This window comes from Primulina huaijiensis, chromosome 7 (genome assembly GCF_012295235.1).
Source record: "Primulina huaijiensis isolate GDHJ02 chromosome 7, ASM1229523v2, whole genome shotgun sequence".
Taxonomy (NCBI): Eukaryota; Viridiplantae; Streptophyta; class Magnoliopsida; order Lamiales; family Gesneriaceae; genus Primulina; species Primulina huaijiensis.
Window position 1 is genome coordinate 22337317 of NC_133312.1, and position 18079 is coordinate 22355395.

At 32.5% G+C, this 18079-nt stretch overlaps 2 protein-coding genes and 1 non-coding gene across 3 annotated transcripts; 1 reads left to right on the forward strand and 2 right to left on the reverse strand.

Moving 5' to 3' along the window:
* Positions 1–1801: 1801 nt before the first annotated feature.
* LOC140980607 (ACT domain-containing protein ACR4-like) lies at positions 1802–4915 on the reverse strand. Its single transcript, XM_073446538.1, has 8 exons — positions 4681–4915; positions 3992–4065; positions 3844–3889; positions 3647–3761; positions 3485–3552; positions 2803–3399; positions 2605–2709; positions 1802–2323 (listed from the first exon to the last, which is right to left on the reverse strand). The coding sequence occupies exons 2-8, from the start codon at positions 4036–4038 to the stop codon at positions 1982–1984; spliced, it is 1320 nt and encodes a 439-aa protein (XP_073302639.1). The 5' UTR covers positions 4039–4065; positions 4681–4915; the 3' UTR covers positions 1802–1981.
* Positions 4916–7655: 2740 nt separating this feature from the next.
* LOC140980608 (uncharacterized) lies at positions 7656–10580 on the reverse strand. The gene is made up of 7 exons (XM_073446540.1): positions 10478–10580; positions 10247–10392; positions 9282–9361; positions 9011–9152; positions 8782–8931; positions 8390–8591; positions 7656–7871 (listed from the first exon to the last, which is right to left on the reverse strand). Exons 1-7 carry the CDS (start codon positions 10542–10544, stop codon positions 7774–7776), a joined length of 885 nt encoding a protein of 294 aa, XP_073302641.1. The 5' UTR covers positions 10545–10580; the 3' UTR covers positions 7656–7773.
* A 77-nt stretch (positions 10581–10657) lies between these two features.
* TRNAV-UAC (transfer RNA valine (anticodon UAC)) lies at positions 10658–10730 on the forward strand. The gene has a single exon. It is a non-coding gene; the product is annotated as a tRNA-Val (tRNA).
* The last annotated feature ends 7349 nt before the right edge of the window (positions 10731–18079 follow it).

An 18079-nucleotide genomic window follows, 5' to 3' on the forward strand; every position in this document is an offset into this window, starting at 1 on the left:
TTATCGAATTTTACTTTTAATTATTTATCTTTTAATTTTTGGTAATTTTAATAAGTTTTTATATAATCACTTTTATTTTTCAAAATATATTATTGGCCCATTATACTGCATTAACTTCCAATAGATAATGTGCTATAATGTAGAAGTAAACAAGTAGAGTAATGTTCCCATCGGATAAAGATATTTTAGATTTTGAACTACTGCTTCTTGGATGAAAAATACATCCCTGGAGTGGCACACAATGGTAGAGTCGGGATTATTAATCTATCAGCACTATGATTATTTATAACTATGAAATCTTTTAATTTTTTAAATTGAATCATCCGAACTAATATCAAATTATCTAAATTTAGTAAACAAGATTTTGTGGTTTTTAGAAATTCAGAGGATAAGGTTTAAGGAAACAGAGATGTAGACATGAAGTGGTGAAGTGGTTTATTTTTTGGCTTATTATATATTTAATTTAATATTGGTGTAATCAAGTTAAATCAACAGTTTTTATAAGGTGTTGAACCTTTATAAAATAATAATATTAAAGATAAGATATAATTTTGATATGATGTTCATTCATTGTGCCTACTTATGTTAGCATAGTTGAGTTATCACTCACATATTCGATGTGATGAACCATATCAAAATTATAAATCTAATAGGTGGTGTCGTTTCAGCAGCGCTCACATGGGTGGACACGGTGAGTAGATAAAATATCAAAACTATATTATATATAATAATAATAAATAGATCAAATAATAACAAAGGGAGTTGAGGATGTCACGAATTAGGAAGTTTCTAAGCAATTTTCAATGTTTGCTCAAGTATATCCAAATGTGATCAGGCAATGCAATCCACCAACGAAAGCACGAAGTAATCAAATATTTAAAAAGTAAGTTTTTGTGAAACAGTTTCACGAATCTTTATCTGTGAGACGGGTCAAACCTAACGATATTCACAGTAAAAAGTAATACTCTTAGCATAAAAAGTAATATTTTTTCATGGATGACCCAAATAAGATATTTGCCTCACAAAATACAACCCGTGAGACCGTCTCACACATGTTTTTGCCATATTTAAATAGTAATTAAATTATGATTCACCAGTCATTTAAAATTTTATCAATTACTTGTCATTTTCAGACAGTTAAAATATAATATGGTCCTATGGTATTGGTAAATATTACTATAATAATAATAATTGTTATCATAGTATACAATAAGGTTGAGTTGTGTAATTATTTGACGGTCGCCAAACCCACAAACAACTATAAAAGGTAAAAGGTTGGTTTGGTCATGCTTCAATTCCAATATTAATTAATCACTAATCACAATTAAACCATCCAAAGTACATGATTCCATTAGATACTTAATATTGATTTTCTCTTAGAAATTTAGATATTTAATTTTTTTGATAGAGAAATAGTACTACCTCAATTTTTTAACATTCTAGTTTGCTTATGGATTGTTTGGTGTGCATGATAAGAGATGATTGATTTTTAATCAGTAACTTATCATATATTTAGTGTGCATGATTAAGATTGTGATAAGTTATTCAGCTCGCACCTGCCAATACTGTACGCATTATACTAAAGTATTGTTTGACGTGGTAGATAAGATAAATATGGATTATTCAATAAATTATTAACTCATGACAAATATTACATGATAAGTAATTACACTGCATAAAACTTCGTTTATCTGTTAAATGTTGTGAACCAAAAATATTTAATGAAAGGAAAATGTTTGACCAGGATGGTATATTAAATAATTCAAATTCAATTCGAAAATTAATCTAAAACATATAAGCATGCATCAACTTTTTAAATCAATTACATTACATAAGGAATTGTTCTGTACAAATGATTCGAGGTTGGCGTATGAACAAGAGTGTCAGCCTCAAATTTACAGTCTAACATGTTATTCAAAACCAATCAAAGCGCGCGCGCACACACATATATATGTATAAACTCAACTGTGTATGTCATCTTTCAAGCATAGGACCTAACCAAACCGAAGTTACAGAGAGATCTTGATTTGAAAAGACCACCAAACAAGAATCTGGTGGAAGATTCCTGAGGGGATGGATTTGACTCATCAGGGCACCCTTTCACTCTAACTTTAGTTTGCCCTATCGTTTTCCGGATGGAATCTATGATCTTGGGGTCGACAGGGTACCCCGACGTGCAACGAACATAGAACGAGTTGATTGCTTTGCCTGCTCTTGTTGTCACTTCTGCTCGAGTTACTGATAAGCTATTCTCACGGAGAATACGGGTTACATCGGCCAATAGGCCGACTCTATCTGTCGTGCGTAGTTCTAGCTTCAATCCCTGGTGATGAACAGAACACAAAACGGGTTAAATTAATGCAAGAAAACATAATTGTTTCCTTTGAAGCGATATGATAAGAAACATGCGAACTTGTGGAAGATAGTTTTGGGTTAAAATAGGAACTCTAAACAAGAATCAAACAGAATATGATGGCATATGTAATCCAAAATTTTCTTCAACAACTTGACAGTGTCGACTAGCCTTTATCGCAGTGAAACGATAAGCTGCAATATACGACAGCGACTGCTGAAAAGTTCAGCAAAAAGATTATCTGTTCTTACTTCAGATACTCTTCTTTGTATTGCTGCTTCAAGACACTGAATCACCCTTTGCCTTTCGGCATCCGATTTCACCGGGGATCCATCTATATGCCTTATGCAATATTCCTTCAAATCCAAGAAACAAAAACATTTTTTAGACATATTGTAAAACCATTTGTGGGTAGTGGGTGCCAATCGTATGGGTCATAAATAGTATACCTGATGAGCTTCGGTTCCCATGGCCTCAACATTTCCATGGAAAACCACATATTGCATATCTGTCAGAGTAAACACTATATCAAAAAGAAGCTTTGGCCTATCCTTGCACTGAATTGTCACCACAGAGTAGTCTTTATCGTGCCAGTTTACGACATTAACATGCGGGATTTCTTTGTCATTCAGCGAATAATCATCGCGCATCTGTTCGTAATCTCTGTCATCGAACAGCATTTGGTGAAGCCTTCTAGCCGTGTGAGTGACACCATTGGAGACCACAGTTATAGCTTTCCTATAGCTGTTACCACCCTTTAGCAAAGGACATAAACGGCGCTTAACCATGGTTAGCCTGTCGGGATCTGTTACCGCACCCCCGGTTTTTTCGTCTGTTACATGCATAACGGCGGCTGCACGAGAGTTATGCGTCCACACCTCGGCATTAACCACGTTACATTTGAGTTGGGTGAGAATTGCACTAACTTCAGAAAGTAGCCCTGGTCTATCACGTCCTATTAACTCGATGGACGTGTGTTCCATCCCTGTTTTCATGTCGACTGATGTTCTTGTAGATGTCGCGAAGCAGGAATCGGGGCCGAGTGACTGAAACAACATGACAAGTCCATATGGATTGCTAAAAATACACAAAGGAAGTTTCGAAAATTTCCAAAATTAACACAAATCTAACCTTTTCAATATAATTTAGAGTCCCTTCATCAGTTATCTTGTTTCCATCTTGGTCAGTGACATTGAAAACTGAAGGGGGTTAAAACTGCTCAAGATTACATCTCAACGCCATCCAGGAAACGTAAATTAAGTTTTCGATATCAAATAAACAAACTATTGTTACCATCCATGAACCATCCACCATCGGAGCATATATAAGCTTTGGTTATAGTAAGATTGAGATCAGTAAGAACTTGTACGACTTCAAGAAGAATTCTATATTTGTTAGCACTATCCACCTTCATTAAAAGATAAAAATTAGCAGAAAATCTCTTAAAAAACCAGCATGAAAGGCAAAAAAAGGATCAAACAGATGCGTACCTGAATGATCGTTGCGTTTTTGCAGGATTCGTTATCGATCACAACTCTGGCAAGAGGTGGGGAGAGTGATATTAAGTGTTAAAACATAGGAAAAGGAGGAACTGAACTAAGCTAACTCATACGAAATTGAATAACAGAGAGATAATACCTTGGAGGGTTCATTCTCCTGATAAACTTCTCATATTCATCGTCCATGTTTCGAGTATTTACTCGCCGAATAGTCTGGGAAAAATAATCAAACTTTAGATACAGCAAGATTGGATTTTGTCTCCAAGAACATGCCAAAAAATGATTGAAGAATGATTCCGAAATGTCAATAGTAGCTAATTAAGAAAATACAAGCCCCTGTTTCAGGAAACAAGGCTTGTATTCGTGGGGTCTCTGCTTTTATAGAGGCATAGCCCATCAAACACATGATTGCCCAAAAAAACGGATCTTTAAAGCACACAACTCACACACATGTAGGTGTGAAAAAACGAGCAATCGCAGGCTGGACACAACTAAATCAAGAAAACACAGTTCAACCTCCGCCTCCAAATTCCGACAAAACCAGAAACCCACCACCAAATACAAGGACCCAAAAAAGAGATTAAAATAAACAGCTTAACTAATACAGCCACGAGAAGTTTACAAAAGAAAATTACAAGAACAATAAAATATCGGGGAACGTGAAGTCGCAAGAAACTGAACAAGGAACAACGTAGAACTCAATTAAAACAACACAACTCAAGAAAATTCAAAGTAAATAAATCAAAGATAGGAAACTAAGGAGCCTAAAAAGAGACCAAATGAAGAGCAGGGGATCGCAATAAATAAACAGATAAAAATGAAGCATACCCTTTAGAATTCTTGAGGATTCTTGATTCTCTCAAACAACACAACCTTGAAGTAAACTAAAAAGAATGAAAAATCAAGCCTCAATACATGTGGGTCTGGTTCCCGCAAATATAACACAGAACGTAAACATAAACATAAACAGAGTGTGAATCAAGAAAGTGGAAATCTATGGACACCGCGATGCTTTCTCAGATTATACGAAATAGGCTCTCACTTTCACATCTAGTATGCGTGGATATGCGTTTGTTGTGTGTATGTATTTATAGCAGGTTGGTGTCGGGTAAATTCTGATTTCAGCATCTCATGGAAATTTCAGGTCCGAGTCTCTATGCATACATTTACCATGAAAAAGACCACAAAATCCAAGAAGGTGGAGGGGCACATTAACCATCCTAAATCAAATTAACAAAAATGGGATTGAGTAAATAACATATACTAGTAGTAATGTGTTTTTTGGTAAGATAATAAATTTATGTTTTGTGAATATAAATGGAATTCTGGCATTTTTTAAAGAATTTTTTTTTTGTTGTATTGCATTTTATTCGATGTTTTTGACTAAAAATATTTGAAAAGATAACACAATCAAATCAAACGGAACCAAATAATCAATAATTATTGACTCGAAATAACGAGGTCCGAGTAATCGACCAATTTAGGTAGTCAATCAATCCGAGTAATCGACGGACACTCCAACAACTCCTAAAAAGCAAGCTTTGTGGGTCGGCTTCAAGAGTAAAATGAGAGCATACATTTGTAATGTAAGAGGTTGGTAATAAATTTTTTAGAAGGCTTGTGGGTTTGGTCCCTAAAAAGGCTCAATCTAATTTAGTGGCCAAGTGGTGGATTCCATAATTAAATAATAATCAAACCTATCTATATTATTATTATATAAAGAATCTGACATTAAAGAACATCATATTTTATTTCTCAAATTACCTTTATACCAAAATTTTTTTAAAAATTTGTCACAATTTATTTTCAATATTACCCCTCTCAAATTACACTATGAACCCTCATTAATTTCTATCAGTTATTATTAAATTAAACACGAAACTAAGTATTTAATAAAATAAAAAAATCTTATATAAATTATAATTATAATTTTACATAGAAAAGGTGTGTGCATAATTTACTAGTTATCAATTTTCACAAACCAAAACTAAATCAATAAAGTAAAATATTATGATATAATTCGATTATTTCAATTTAACCGAAATTTTTCAATTTCTTTGTCTTAAATAAAATATAAGTATGAGTATTGAACTTTTAAAATGTAAATTTACACCACATGATTGATGATACCTTTCACACGAGAATTGACAAAAGAAAATTCTTTGAACCTTTGATACTCTAAAATCATCAACCCTAAGTATTGAGCAGCCGCCACTAGTCAACCTTGGACAATAAATTTGAGTTGGATATGTAATATACTTATTGCTTGTAAATTGGTCTGAATTTGTGGAACGTAAATTAATATAGTACGTGTAATAGACTAGGTCATTTCTTCCAATATCCGATACACGTCCTACATCTTGTATCAATATTTTTTTAAAAAAAAAATCTATTAGATAAGATTAACACTCGGTGGTCCGTGCTTTTATTATCTATTTATATCCGTTACGTGAATCGATGTGATCCATATTTTAAGTCAAAAGTAATATTTTTGACATAAAAAATAGTATTTTTGAATGGATAGGGTCGGGTAGGAAACATATATCACAAAATTGACACGTGAAACTCTCTCATATGAATTTTTGTATTATATATAATATTTATGTATGTATACATTGAGTTGAAACTTTGTTGGAGCGCAATAATTATTCTCGCCCTTTATAATTTATTATTCCTACGAAATATTTTTTTAAAAATAATTAAAGATGATGGATTTAGTATATAATAAAAATTTCATATATAATAATAATAATAATAATAATAATAATTCTCTTTTATAAAATAATGTCTTTTTGTTCTCAAACGTTCCCACATAAATTTTGATATATTCATGGTACTATATATAGATAATATATATTAACATACACCATTAGCTTTGGTGTAACATTAAATTAATCATGTATATAACCAACTGTTACTATAATGTACTAAAAAAATAATATTTTTATTACATAAAAATTTAATAGAAACTTCTAATTTCGATATGCATAAAAATTCACTCTCATACATGACACTGCCCACTTGTTTGAAGTATCGGGCTTAGTTATATCGGACTTAGCTTTATTAGATATTAACATTCAGAATCAGCAGCCGGCTGTGGGGCTCAAACAATCTCATGCCATAATTTTGCCGGCTCTTCCGATTCTCTGAGAGTCGGTGTCGGTCGACCACGTTGACGAGCCCTCCAATTATGTTAGGACCACCACAACCATTCACGTGCATTATAGCACATAATTATAGTACTTAATAAGTATGCCCTTCTGCACAACTATATTTCCATAGATTTCACATACAATAATGCATAATTCTCCAGCAAAATCAAGTTCAACACCCGATATTCGATCTATTGTCGGTTTATCAGCTGTTCAACTGAGTCCGCAAGCTGACAAAATCATATGATAGAGCCAAACCAGGATGATGCATGAACATAATAATGCAAGGCCAAAAAAGAATAGGAAAGACAGAAATGAATTTGATGGTCAAAATGTGCTGATAGTAGTTCCATTGAAAAATGATTCCCATCCTTCATACTAGATGACAAAGAAATATACCAATGTCACCAACCAAACTACAAACAAACAAATTGACGGCAAAACCATTATATTTCCATTAATGTCAAGTACCCAAAATCCATTAGATTACTGCCATCAAATTCTGTCATCACTATCCCAGCAGTTTGTTGCAACATAAGAAAGTAATAATATGTAATATACAAGTACTTTCGAAATTTAGTGGATGTCCAGTTGGCTGGTGGCCGTAGGCATCTTTTAGTCGTAAGGAACAAAACGCGACTCCAGGGGATCCAGCAGACAATCGCAAACTTTCAAAGTATCAGCACATCGATATTTTGTTGTTTATTTCCCAGCGAGATAAACAGGTGGGTAAGAAAATTTTGAACAAATGATGATCCTCGGTAAGCCATCAATCTAAATTAGGCACCCCCAACGAAGAAAAGGTAGCGTCTTCAGGGTCGCAGAGCAGAATATACTCCGAACCTCTCACATGAACACTAAAGCAAGCTGTAGAATTCGCAAATATGAGAGAGGAAGAATTGGAATATTCTTTAACATGATAACAATAAAAAATAAAAACCGAAAATATAGGGTTAGATTTAAAAAGCATCATAACATAAAAGGTCCTTTTTCTATTAGTCATAATTGTACGTAGACAGCAACAACAAATCTAGAGCACAGTTTAAAAAATCCATTGCTTGTTTCTTTAACTGAACTTTTTAGTGTCAAACTAAGCTATAAAAGAAAAATAACTTCGCCAAAGGTCTGAAATTTGATATAGGAAACTGTTTCGTTAATAATTTATTGCCCCTGATCAGAAAATTACCCATTCTATGTAACCATAGATATCTTCTCAGATATGCTTTTAACAACAGTGACATATAGCAACTAGCCAACTCCATTGAGAAATGAACGAGCAACACAAAACTAAGGATGAGTGATTGGTAAAGCATTTCGTTTATTTCACTAGCTTCTTTAAGTAAATACTCTCGGGAGCAATGTCTGGATTTTAGTCCAGATAATACCATTTTCAACTTTCATCACACTTTGAAGCATGGTATCCATCTTTGTTCTCATGTCCAATGATTCAGCCATTTTTGGGGCAATAAGTGTGAGCTCTCTATAGATTTCACGGACAAACATACAGATTTTTTTCGCAAAATCCAGTTCACCATCGGATATTCGACCTATCGCTAGCCTCATCAACTCCCCGGTCAAGTCCGCAACCTAAACATGAACAATAAAAAATTGGCATTAGCGACATAGTTGTGAATAAATTGCAGCATTGCATATGATCTAGGTGTGAAAGGTACGCACAATTTGAACTTAACATGGCAGCTAAAACTCATCATACTGTTGTTTACTATGTTGTGTGTCTAAACAAAATCTTCTAAATAAAAATAATTTCAGAAAATACCCCCAATAAATAATCAAGTACATTAATCTTTAGAGGCTCGACGGACGGATCACTTAGGGACATTAAGGAGGCATTGATTTCATTCAGATCTAAAAGACCACCAGTCTTGCAAAAAGTACAGAATGTTGCAGCTTCAACATATTCTTGAACCTTTAAATCAAAGTAAAACATGAGTAAGTTTGTGAATAATCTTGCAGTATTGCAAGATAAGAAGACATCATACACATACCCCAGGAGAATAAGCATGTCTAAGCTTCCAAAAATCTGTTCCTTCGAGCTCTTTTACCAGACGAGATATATATTGATTCACAACCATAGCTAAATCTTTTTCTGCCTGTTCTAATACTTCATCTTTGTTGTGTTTACTAATTCTGCCAGTGGAAGGGTTCATGGGATTTTCCGATTAAATGGTAGAAGTAACCCTTTTTCACTGGAAAACGGAATTTTGTATGCAACATTTATGAGAAAATATAATGCAAATGAAAAAAACTTTCGTTTACCTATGCACCTGGAAAATGACCTTTTTGCTATTCATTGTTATATCACGACTAGCCTTCACCACTCTTTCTCGCTTATCATTCTGAAAATCAGCAGCCAGTGCGTCCATGTGCATGAAAAAAATTGCCACAAAAACGTAGATGACGACTTGAAATATTTGTGCAAATTTTTAGAGAAACCATGCATCGACTGTAAATAGCCTAAGTTGCTGCTTCTTGCTTAAAGTCATATAACAAACTTCACTAACTTGAAGCAAGTTTCTAGCATTAATCATATTCCAATTAAACCAGGGACTGTCATAATACATGATAAAATATCTCAAAGACAATAGAAAAGGAACAATTAAAGGTCTGGAACAATCCCCCAAATTATTTATGCATAGTCACACCGAAAAATTAACCTTGAAAGGCAATTTTAAAATATTTGGTTAGAACCATTGACAAGCGTAGAGGATATGTCATGATCCTGCATCAATCTTGGGCAGCAAGTTTGGCATCCTACCAAGGACGGCGTCACACATCCACTACCTCCCAGTTGCAATAGAACCTTACGTAGGTGTCAATACCGACATTTGCAGCACCACAAATTAGTGGTTGCCATCCCTTAAATGAAAATAAAGGTGTAATTTCTCCACGAATTATAAGTTCGCCCCAGTGTCCATCAGTATACATTAAATCAATGCCCTTCTATTAATTTCCATGCAAGCTAAGTGCATTATGATCCAGGTGAATTGACATTCAAAATCAACTTGCAATCAGAAATTTATATCTGGAGACCGAACTGCAGCAGAACATTCAAAATCAAGAGTCACGTCATTCTCCCGAGACAGCAACAAAAAGGTTATGTGAATCTAAATTACAAGAACCCGAAAACTACTCGATGCGATGCGCACAAAATTCAACCACGACAGAGACATCACTAGGATTCCATGAAACGTTTCTATCAAAACATACCACAGAAAACTTACAAGGTCGTTGAGGTAACTAGTATATCCGGAAAAAGCTTCTTTCAATGGATTAGGTTCAGTGTCAGCATCGCTTAGGGCAGCAGTTTCTATATGCCTCGGACCTCTCGGTCTCTTGGCTACAGCACCTTGCAGTGCAGTCCCTGCAACTGTTCGACGAAATGCATCAACAAATCAAAATCAAAATCAAAATCAAAATGTGTTACAGTAAAAGATTGAATGGGTAGAATTTACATGGAGGAATTCTGTGAGGTTTACTGGACGACATGAGAGGCAGCTTGGTAGCCCAGGACTTGTACATCTGTGACCCCCAACCCAACACTATGCGCTCTGCAGAGTCGTCCTGCATTTTATATTTTGTAACTAAATATTTAAAAATGTATTAATAATGAATTTTAGATTTTGCCAACCAAAGTTGCTGTGGTGTAGTGGTTATCACGTCAGTCTTACACACTGAAGGTCCCCAGTTCGATCCTGGGCAGCAACACTTTTTGTTTTTCTATTAGCTTAGTGGGCCGAACTTGGTTTTCGGATCAAAGCCCCAATAGGCTAATTACCCACTAATTTTTTGGCCTGTTTATCTTCAATTCCCCAAATTCTTTAAGAATTAATCTCAAAAATTTCATTTATTTATCAAAATATCAAAATCATTCTCGAAAGATCAGAATTATAACCAATCTTTTTAACTGAATAATCTCTTTTTCGTAGAGTTTGCAAACACTCCCTTAGTCGACGGCAAGAATGACGATGCCATAACTTTCATGACGCTATTACTACAACTCTCTACGCAAAATTATCGACCAACGGTAAGTTTTCGACAAACTTTAGGTGCACATACAAATAGTATCTTGGATCATATTAAAATTTCACTATTCGTTGATACGAACTAAACAACAATATAATGTTGATTTTTGTTCGATAAAATATACATCCTTATTTAAGTTTTTATCCATGGCAGAAATTTTTTGAGATGGTATATAATTTTTTTTACCTATAAAATTATATTATTTTGTAGTAAAAACATTTGAAAACAACAAAAAGTATTATATAAATTTTTGTCCGTCTGATTCTGAAATCGGCAAAAACTTGTGTGAGACGGTCTCACGGGTCATATTTGTGAGACGGATTTCTTATTTAAGTCATTCATGAAAAAGTATTACTTTTTATGCTAATAGTATTACTTTTTATGCTAATAGTATTACTTTTTATTGTGAATATCGATAGGGTTAACCCGTCTCACAGATTAGGATATATGAGACAGTCTCACATGAGACTCACTCTATGAAATCTTGGTTACTCTCCTCTGTGTGTAAGCTTTATATTTATGAACGGACATAAAAACTTTTATAATTATTATGAATTGACATACATTTTTGTGAATGTCTTGATTGCATGAGTCCTTGCGGTTGTTGAGTTTCATTCATAACATAGGACTTATTGTTCACCGGACCAACGTTTCAATAAATAATGCTCATAGTCATCCCCACGCATGTGTGAGTATATATATATATATATATTCGTTACTTTTGATGTGTTATCAATAAACTTAAAGAATCAATGCAGTAATTTGCAAACCACGATCATCAGATAATCTACATTAACAAGTTTTAATAACAGATAAAGCCAATTTCTGGTGTAAATGAATGGATCTTTTTATGATTTTAATTTTGTTCTAACATATTTGCTAGAATATGTAAAAGTTTCATTTTCTGGGAATTTTCTTCTTTCATAAATGCATTTGATCAAGTCCATCTAGCTAACCTCGTGGCTCTTTTTTCATTATTATATCGTTTACTATTTGATCCGTATAATCAATAGCTCAAATATCAAGTGTCAATTACTCTGTTAGCTAAGACAATTATTACGTTTCAAAAATATTTGTGTTCAAGCCTATGCCTATATTGGCTAGGGACAAGAAGAAAAATCCATCTTTGACAAGAATTATTGCCAAAAGTTCTACATGAAATGTCCGATAAAGCATGAATCAGAACAGAACCGTAGTTTGAGATTGACATTTTTATAATTAGCTCGATGGATTAAAATAATGTTAATTAATATTTCGGATATCAAACAACAAAAATAATATAAAATCCAAACATTTGCCGACCATGTCCCTTTCGGTGTATGATTTTTTGGGATTTCAATTTGTCCAAAAATGATCGAGTTTTGGGCACAAAACAAAAACGAGAGCACGAAATTGTCCACTTGCCTCAAATCTTGTCCATTTGTCATAACTCAGGTTTATTGTCATAACTCAGGTTTATGTTCTCATTTGTTGGCTTCTTATGTTTTGGGGACAAAGGCTGCATTTTCTGTTAAAAAACTTTTTAATATGGATTGCACTTTTTCCTCCCGATTTTGACCCTTTTTGTTGACTCGAATTTTTATTTTTATTTTTCTTTTCTTCCTTTTTTTAAAAATATATATATATTTAAAAAAATTCGATATTGGGAGAGATTCTCATGACAGATTTTAATAAATCAAATTAGAGTAGGTGTATTGAGAGACGGTCTCACGAATCTTTATCTCTGAAATGGGTCAACCATACAGATATTTATAATAAAAAGTTATACTCTTAGTATAAAAAGTAATACATTTCCATGGATGACCCAAATAAGATATATGTCTCACAAAATACGACCGTGAGACCGTCTCATACAAGTTTTTGTCATCAAATTATATGCAACTGGGATTTTTATTTGGTTGATTCATAACTCATTTTTGACATTAATGACAAAAACGTTTATTCAAATAATAAAAAATTAAATTACATGTAATTAATATTTTATCAAATTAATAACATATACAAATAAATTTTATTTAAATTAATGATATAAAAATCATTAATAACCTCTAGTGAAGAATAATAATTATTTATTTAAATACTCGAATAAATATTTTAATTTAAATTTAAATGGCTCTATGTATTTAATTAATTTGCTGACCTCACGTCGGCATAAGCTACAAGTAACAGTCCGAATGGGACAACTGAGAACAGTGTGCCCCACCCTCGGCGCACAATAGCACATCGTACACGTGGGGACCAAATTATTATTCAGTTTTAAGTGGGGCCCATCTCCGTCCCCACCTGTTCTTCTGACATATTTTTATTTTATATTTTAAGATAGGGTTTCTTGACTTTATTCAAAAATGTATTCTATAATATAATTACCAGTTGATTTTATATAAAATTTTAATGATTCCAATTATGTAGTATAAAATGTGTTTGGGATCATCTCATGTTATTAAGAAATCATTTAGGTAAGAATTAATTAATTTTATGTTACAATTTAACTTTGAGTTATGTGATTTATTACGAATTTAATAAAATGTAAAATCGTTCAGTTTTTTTTATTGTGATGTCTAATTTTCGAACACATAAATTTACGTGAAATCATTTTTTTATGTCAATTTTGTTATATGGATTTTTTTATCAGACTCAATTCATAAAAAAATGTTATTTTTTTATTACAAAATATTATCTTTAAAAATTGAGAAATTCCTATAAGTCAAATGCATGATCGTTATAATCTCAGATCCCAATCACATAACCAAGTAAATATTATAGGAAATTATATCACTTGTATTAGCTGTACAACTCAATCTTTGAAAATCATATAACATTCCAATAGCATTTTAATTTGATTCATATATGACATAAACATTCGTACATAGAGCGGAGTTGATTATTGCATTAAATACACAATAATTATTATTATATTTTAAAAATAGTCAAATTGACTACTTCATTTCATTAATTTTTTAACATTTATGAAAGATTCGAAAGTAAGATTGCTTTATTTTAAATTTCTAAAAACACTAATTAAATCGTGTTGTATTTAATAATATGTAATAATCCAATATTTGTTAAGATCGGTGAAAGTCTTTATAGAAGGTGAATAAACACGTCACGATTCTTATTTTTTGTATAAGACTCTGGATTCGACGATTGTCTCCATTGTACTAAGACGAATATTACCAGCGTATTTATGTTATCACTCTCACGCATCCTAGGACACTTCACAGTGGTCATCCATATCAGAATTGTATCAAATCAAGCACACTTAATTTTGAAGTTCTTACGAAATGAGGTCCCGAAAAGAATATGCATATTTTTTATACGAGTAGTACCTATCAAATCTTTTAAGCACTCATCAACTGCATTGTCTCATACCCGAACAGTTTTGGAATATCTCTCATTCTGATGTGAGATCGATTTATTCAAGCTTCTTTCTCCTAGAAGCATGTCAGGAGCCTCTTATTGTCAGTGCAACCTCATGGCACCGGCGATCACTCCTCGCCCTCTTCGGCCACGGGCGTCACATGTCTACCAGCTTCCGCTTGGTTCGTCTCTAAACCACACCGTATTAAGAGAAATCGGCTATGATACCAATTATAACGTCCCCACCCTCTTCGGCCCCGGATGTCACACTTTGAATCTAAATAGTAGTTATCTCAACTTGTGTTAGCAGCTAAAATCGTATCCCAGCTTTCTGAGTTCGGTAGACAACTAAAATAAAAGCGCAAAATAAGTTCAACAGAACTTCGTGAACCAAAATGACAATGCGTAAACCTTGAGCAACGGAACGATAAAAATTAAGTATAACTTAAAGTAAAAACATACAAGAATTGTTTATATAAGTTCGAAGCATGAATCTTTCTACGTTTCTTTTTTTTATGTTTCCAGAAATTATCTATTAAGAGACTTTGATTTTACAATTTATGTAAACACCTACTTCAATAGAACTTAGACAATATCTACTGAAACTCTTAGCAACAACTTCTAAAAGTAAAATCCTAATGTTTTATGATCAGAAACACTTTCTGTCAGTTGCAAATATTACACAAATATATGATATAAACTTTGAAACAAATGTCGATGTAAGTTTATCGCAGATTATCTCTGAAATAATTTGATATACCTTTATATGCGTGCTTGAATATTTTCAACAAATCTTTTGATTTCATATATAACAAATTGTTGAATGATTGAGCGTAAGGAGAGTTTGTTGAATAATGAGATGAGCTTTTATAAATGATTCCCGACGTTCAGATTTGAACGACTATATTTTAGTCGTTCCAAGGGTCATAACATAAATAACACTGGATGTCACATGTCATTCATCATATTCTACATAAAGTATGCAATAATTAATGTCTATAACACTGAAATTTAATGACCAAAATGTTTTTTGTTTGTATTATCTGAACATTCTCTAAGCAAGAAGATTTGTTGATAAAACGTTTTCACAGATAAGGAAACATATTCGATACTAATAGATTGTTTGTACAATTAAGTAGGCAATAGAAAAGTACGATCATTTAGTATATATTGTCTATCTGATTTCGATAAACGTTAATTACTTCTTCTCATAAGGTCTACTGATCGCGGACTACTGAAAAAATTCATTTTTTGAATTTTAATGTCTCAGAGTTTTAATAGACTTAAGATCACATCATCAAAACTTATAAATATTCAAAAATATATTTTCGGATAGTGACGAAAGTTGAATTACAGATAATGATTAATTGTAATATTTGAAAAGATAACAATATATTTTCCAGGAAAACATGAATCAAAATTTAAAAATTCATATTTGATTTTATTTTTTAAGAAGTAAAAAACGATTTTTATTTTTTTGGGTGTAATAATTGTCTTTCTTGGATAAAACAATTGAAATGTGGTGTTAATTAAGTTGTTGTACGCTTTAAAATATTTGAGTTGCACGTTACCACAAGTTATAACTTTTGGTAAAATAGCAAACATTCAGTCCTACAATTAATATTAGAGTCAGTGTCACAAATTCAATTCTCATTGATTGGATGCTAATGGTTCGGATTGTTTGGTACATGAATCCGAGGAGGTACATATCTATCTGCTGGTGCTGTCTCATATCCCTTAGAGATCGGTCTCACCATTTCTCTACCGTCAGTCATGTCTCTAGCAGAGACTGTATTACCAATTAAGATCTGGAGTCACTATTTTACGACTCACCTATCCAACCAGATCAAGCGACGTAACGTCAGGAGCTTGACACACGAGAACTTCTCAGGAGATTACCCATCTCACTACTATTTTTTCTAATGCACACTTAACCCAGAATTTTCTCTTCTAAGAAGTACATAAATATGTTTATTAGGAGACTTAAACTTATAACATCACTCTAATAGTAATTGTTAAGATTAGGGGCTTATCACTAGGCCAAAATCTACAGTCATCTGTCAAGGCGCAACTTTATTTATTTATATTTGCGGTAGGACAGAGTGCATCTACTTAGGTGCTAATGAGTCAAGTTTAGGCTTATGAGTTTGGGGAGGTGAGTTGTCTATCTGCTGGTGTTGTTTCATATCCCTTAGAGATCAGTCTTATGTTTTATCTGTCGTCGGCCCTGTCTTCGGCATAGACAATATTACCCGTTAAAATCTGGTGTCACTTTTACGGCATACTTAGTCAACTAGATCAAGCTGCGCAATGTCAACAGCTTAATGCACGAGAACTTCTTAAGATGTCATCCATTCTACTCTCACTCATATACAGTTAATCTAATAATCTTCTTCGGGAAGAACTTATTCAACCTGAAAAATAATGACTATATCGAAAATACCGTTAAAAATCTTTACTTAAACAACTAACTTAATTTAAATAAATATTATTTAATCTTTAAATAATGTCGCGTGGTATAGATGAACTTTTAAAGTTTTTGATTCTACATAACTTTTAGTACAAGTGACAAACACTCAATTTTATATTTTAATTTAGTAAAGAGCTTGATCCCATCTATATATGACCCAACATTACATTTATAAATATAAATAATATTTTTTTAGTAAGATGTCAACAAGCAACTTGTATTCCCTATACTCAATCACTTGACCGTTACGAAATTTAATAATTCATTTTTTTAAAAAAATATTTATTTCACCTAACAAATCACTTGATTGTTATATTATATTTTTAATTAAAAGAATATATATTGAATTTCAATAATTTAGAACATCTGTGGTGTTTATTTTTTCTTGAGAAAGTAACCGATTGTTGTAAATAAATATATTAATCAATAAGTTGACCGAGTAACATTGAAAACGCCAATTAAATTGAATTAGGAATAAAAGGCCGTAATTAATTACTAAAGGAATTTTTATGTTATGAAATACCCATATTTTCAACCAATGAAAACACCAATATAAGTTGGAAAATTGTATAAATTACCGATAAGTGAAGTTAGCACAACTATACATATATAATTAGAGTAGGTCTTTTGTGAGACGATCTCACGAATCTTTATCTATGATAATTCCTCATTTAACTTTGACATGTGATTAAAAACAGCCAGAGATCGTGTGGGAGATTGCATGGTATTTTTTAATAGTTATGGAATGACATAAATAATACTATGGAAACCCAAAGCCTCGTAGTTTCTTAGAACATACTTAACAATGATAANATATAATTATATATCATCGGAGACCAAATACACCTAGCATGGAATCCTTAATGCCAAAATATATTCAGATTTGAGAATTCCTCATTTAGCTTTGAAATGTGATTAAAAACAGCAGAGATCGTGTGGGAGATTGCATTGTATTTTTTAATTGTTATGGATGGACATAAATAATACTATGAAAACCCAAAGCCTCGTAGTTTCTTAGAACATACTTAACAATGATAANTTTCAATATTCTAAACCAGTTTGTTTTTATGTATTTCTCTTTAACTAGACAAATGTTATATAGAGACAATCACCTTGTTAGTCCATCATTTGACTCGTGAGATGATATGATAATAATATATTATGTAAGGAATAAATCAATATACATATATATTTATACACACGC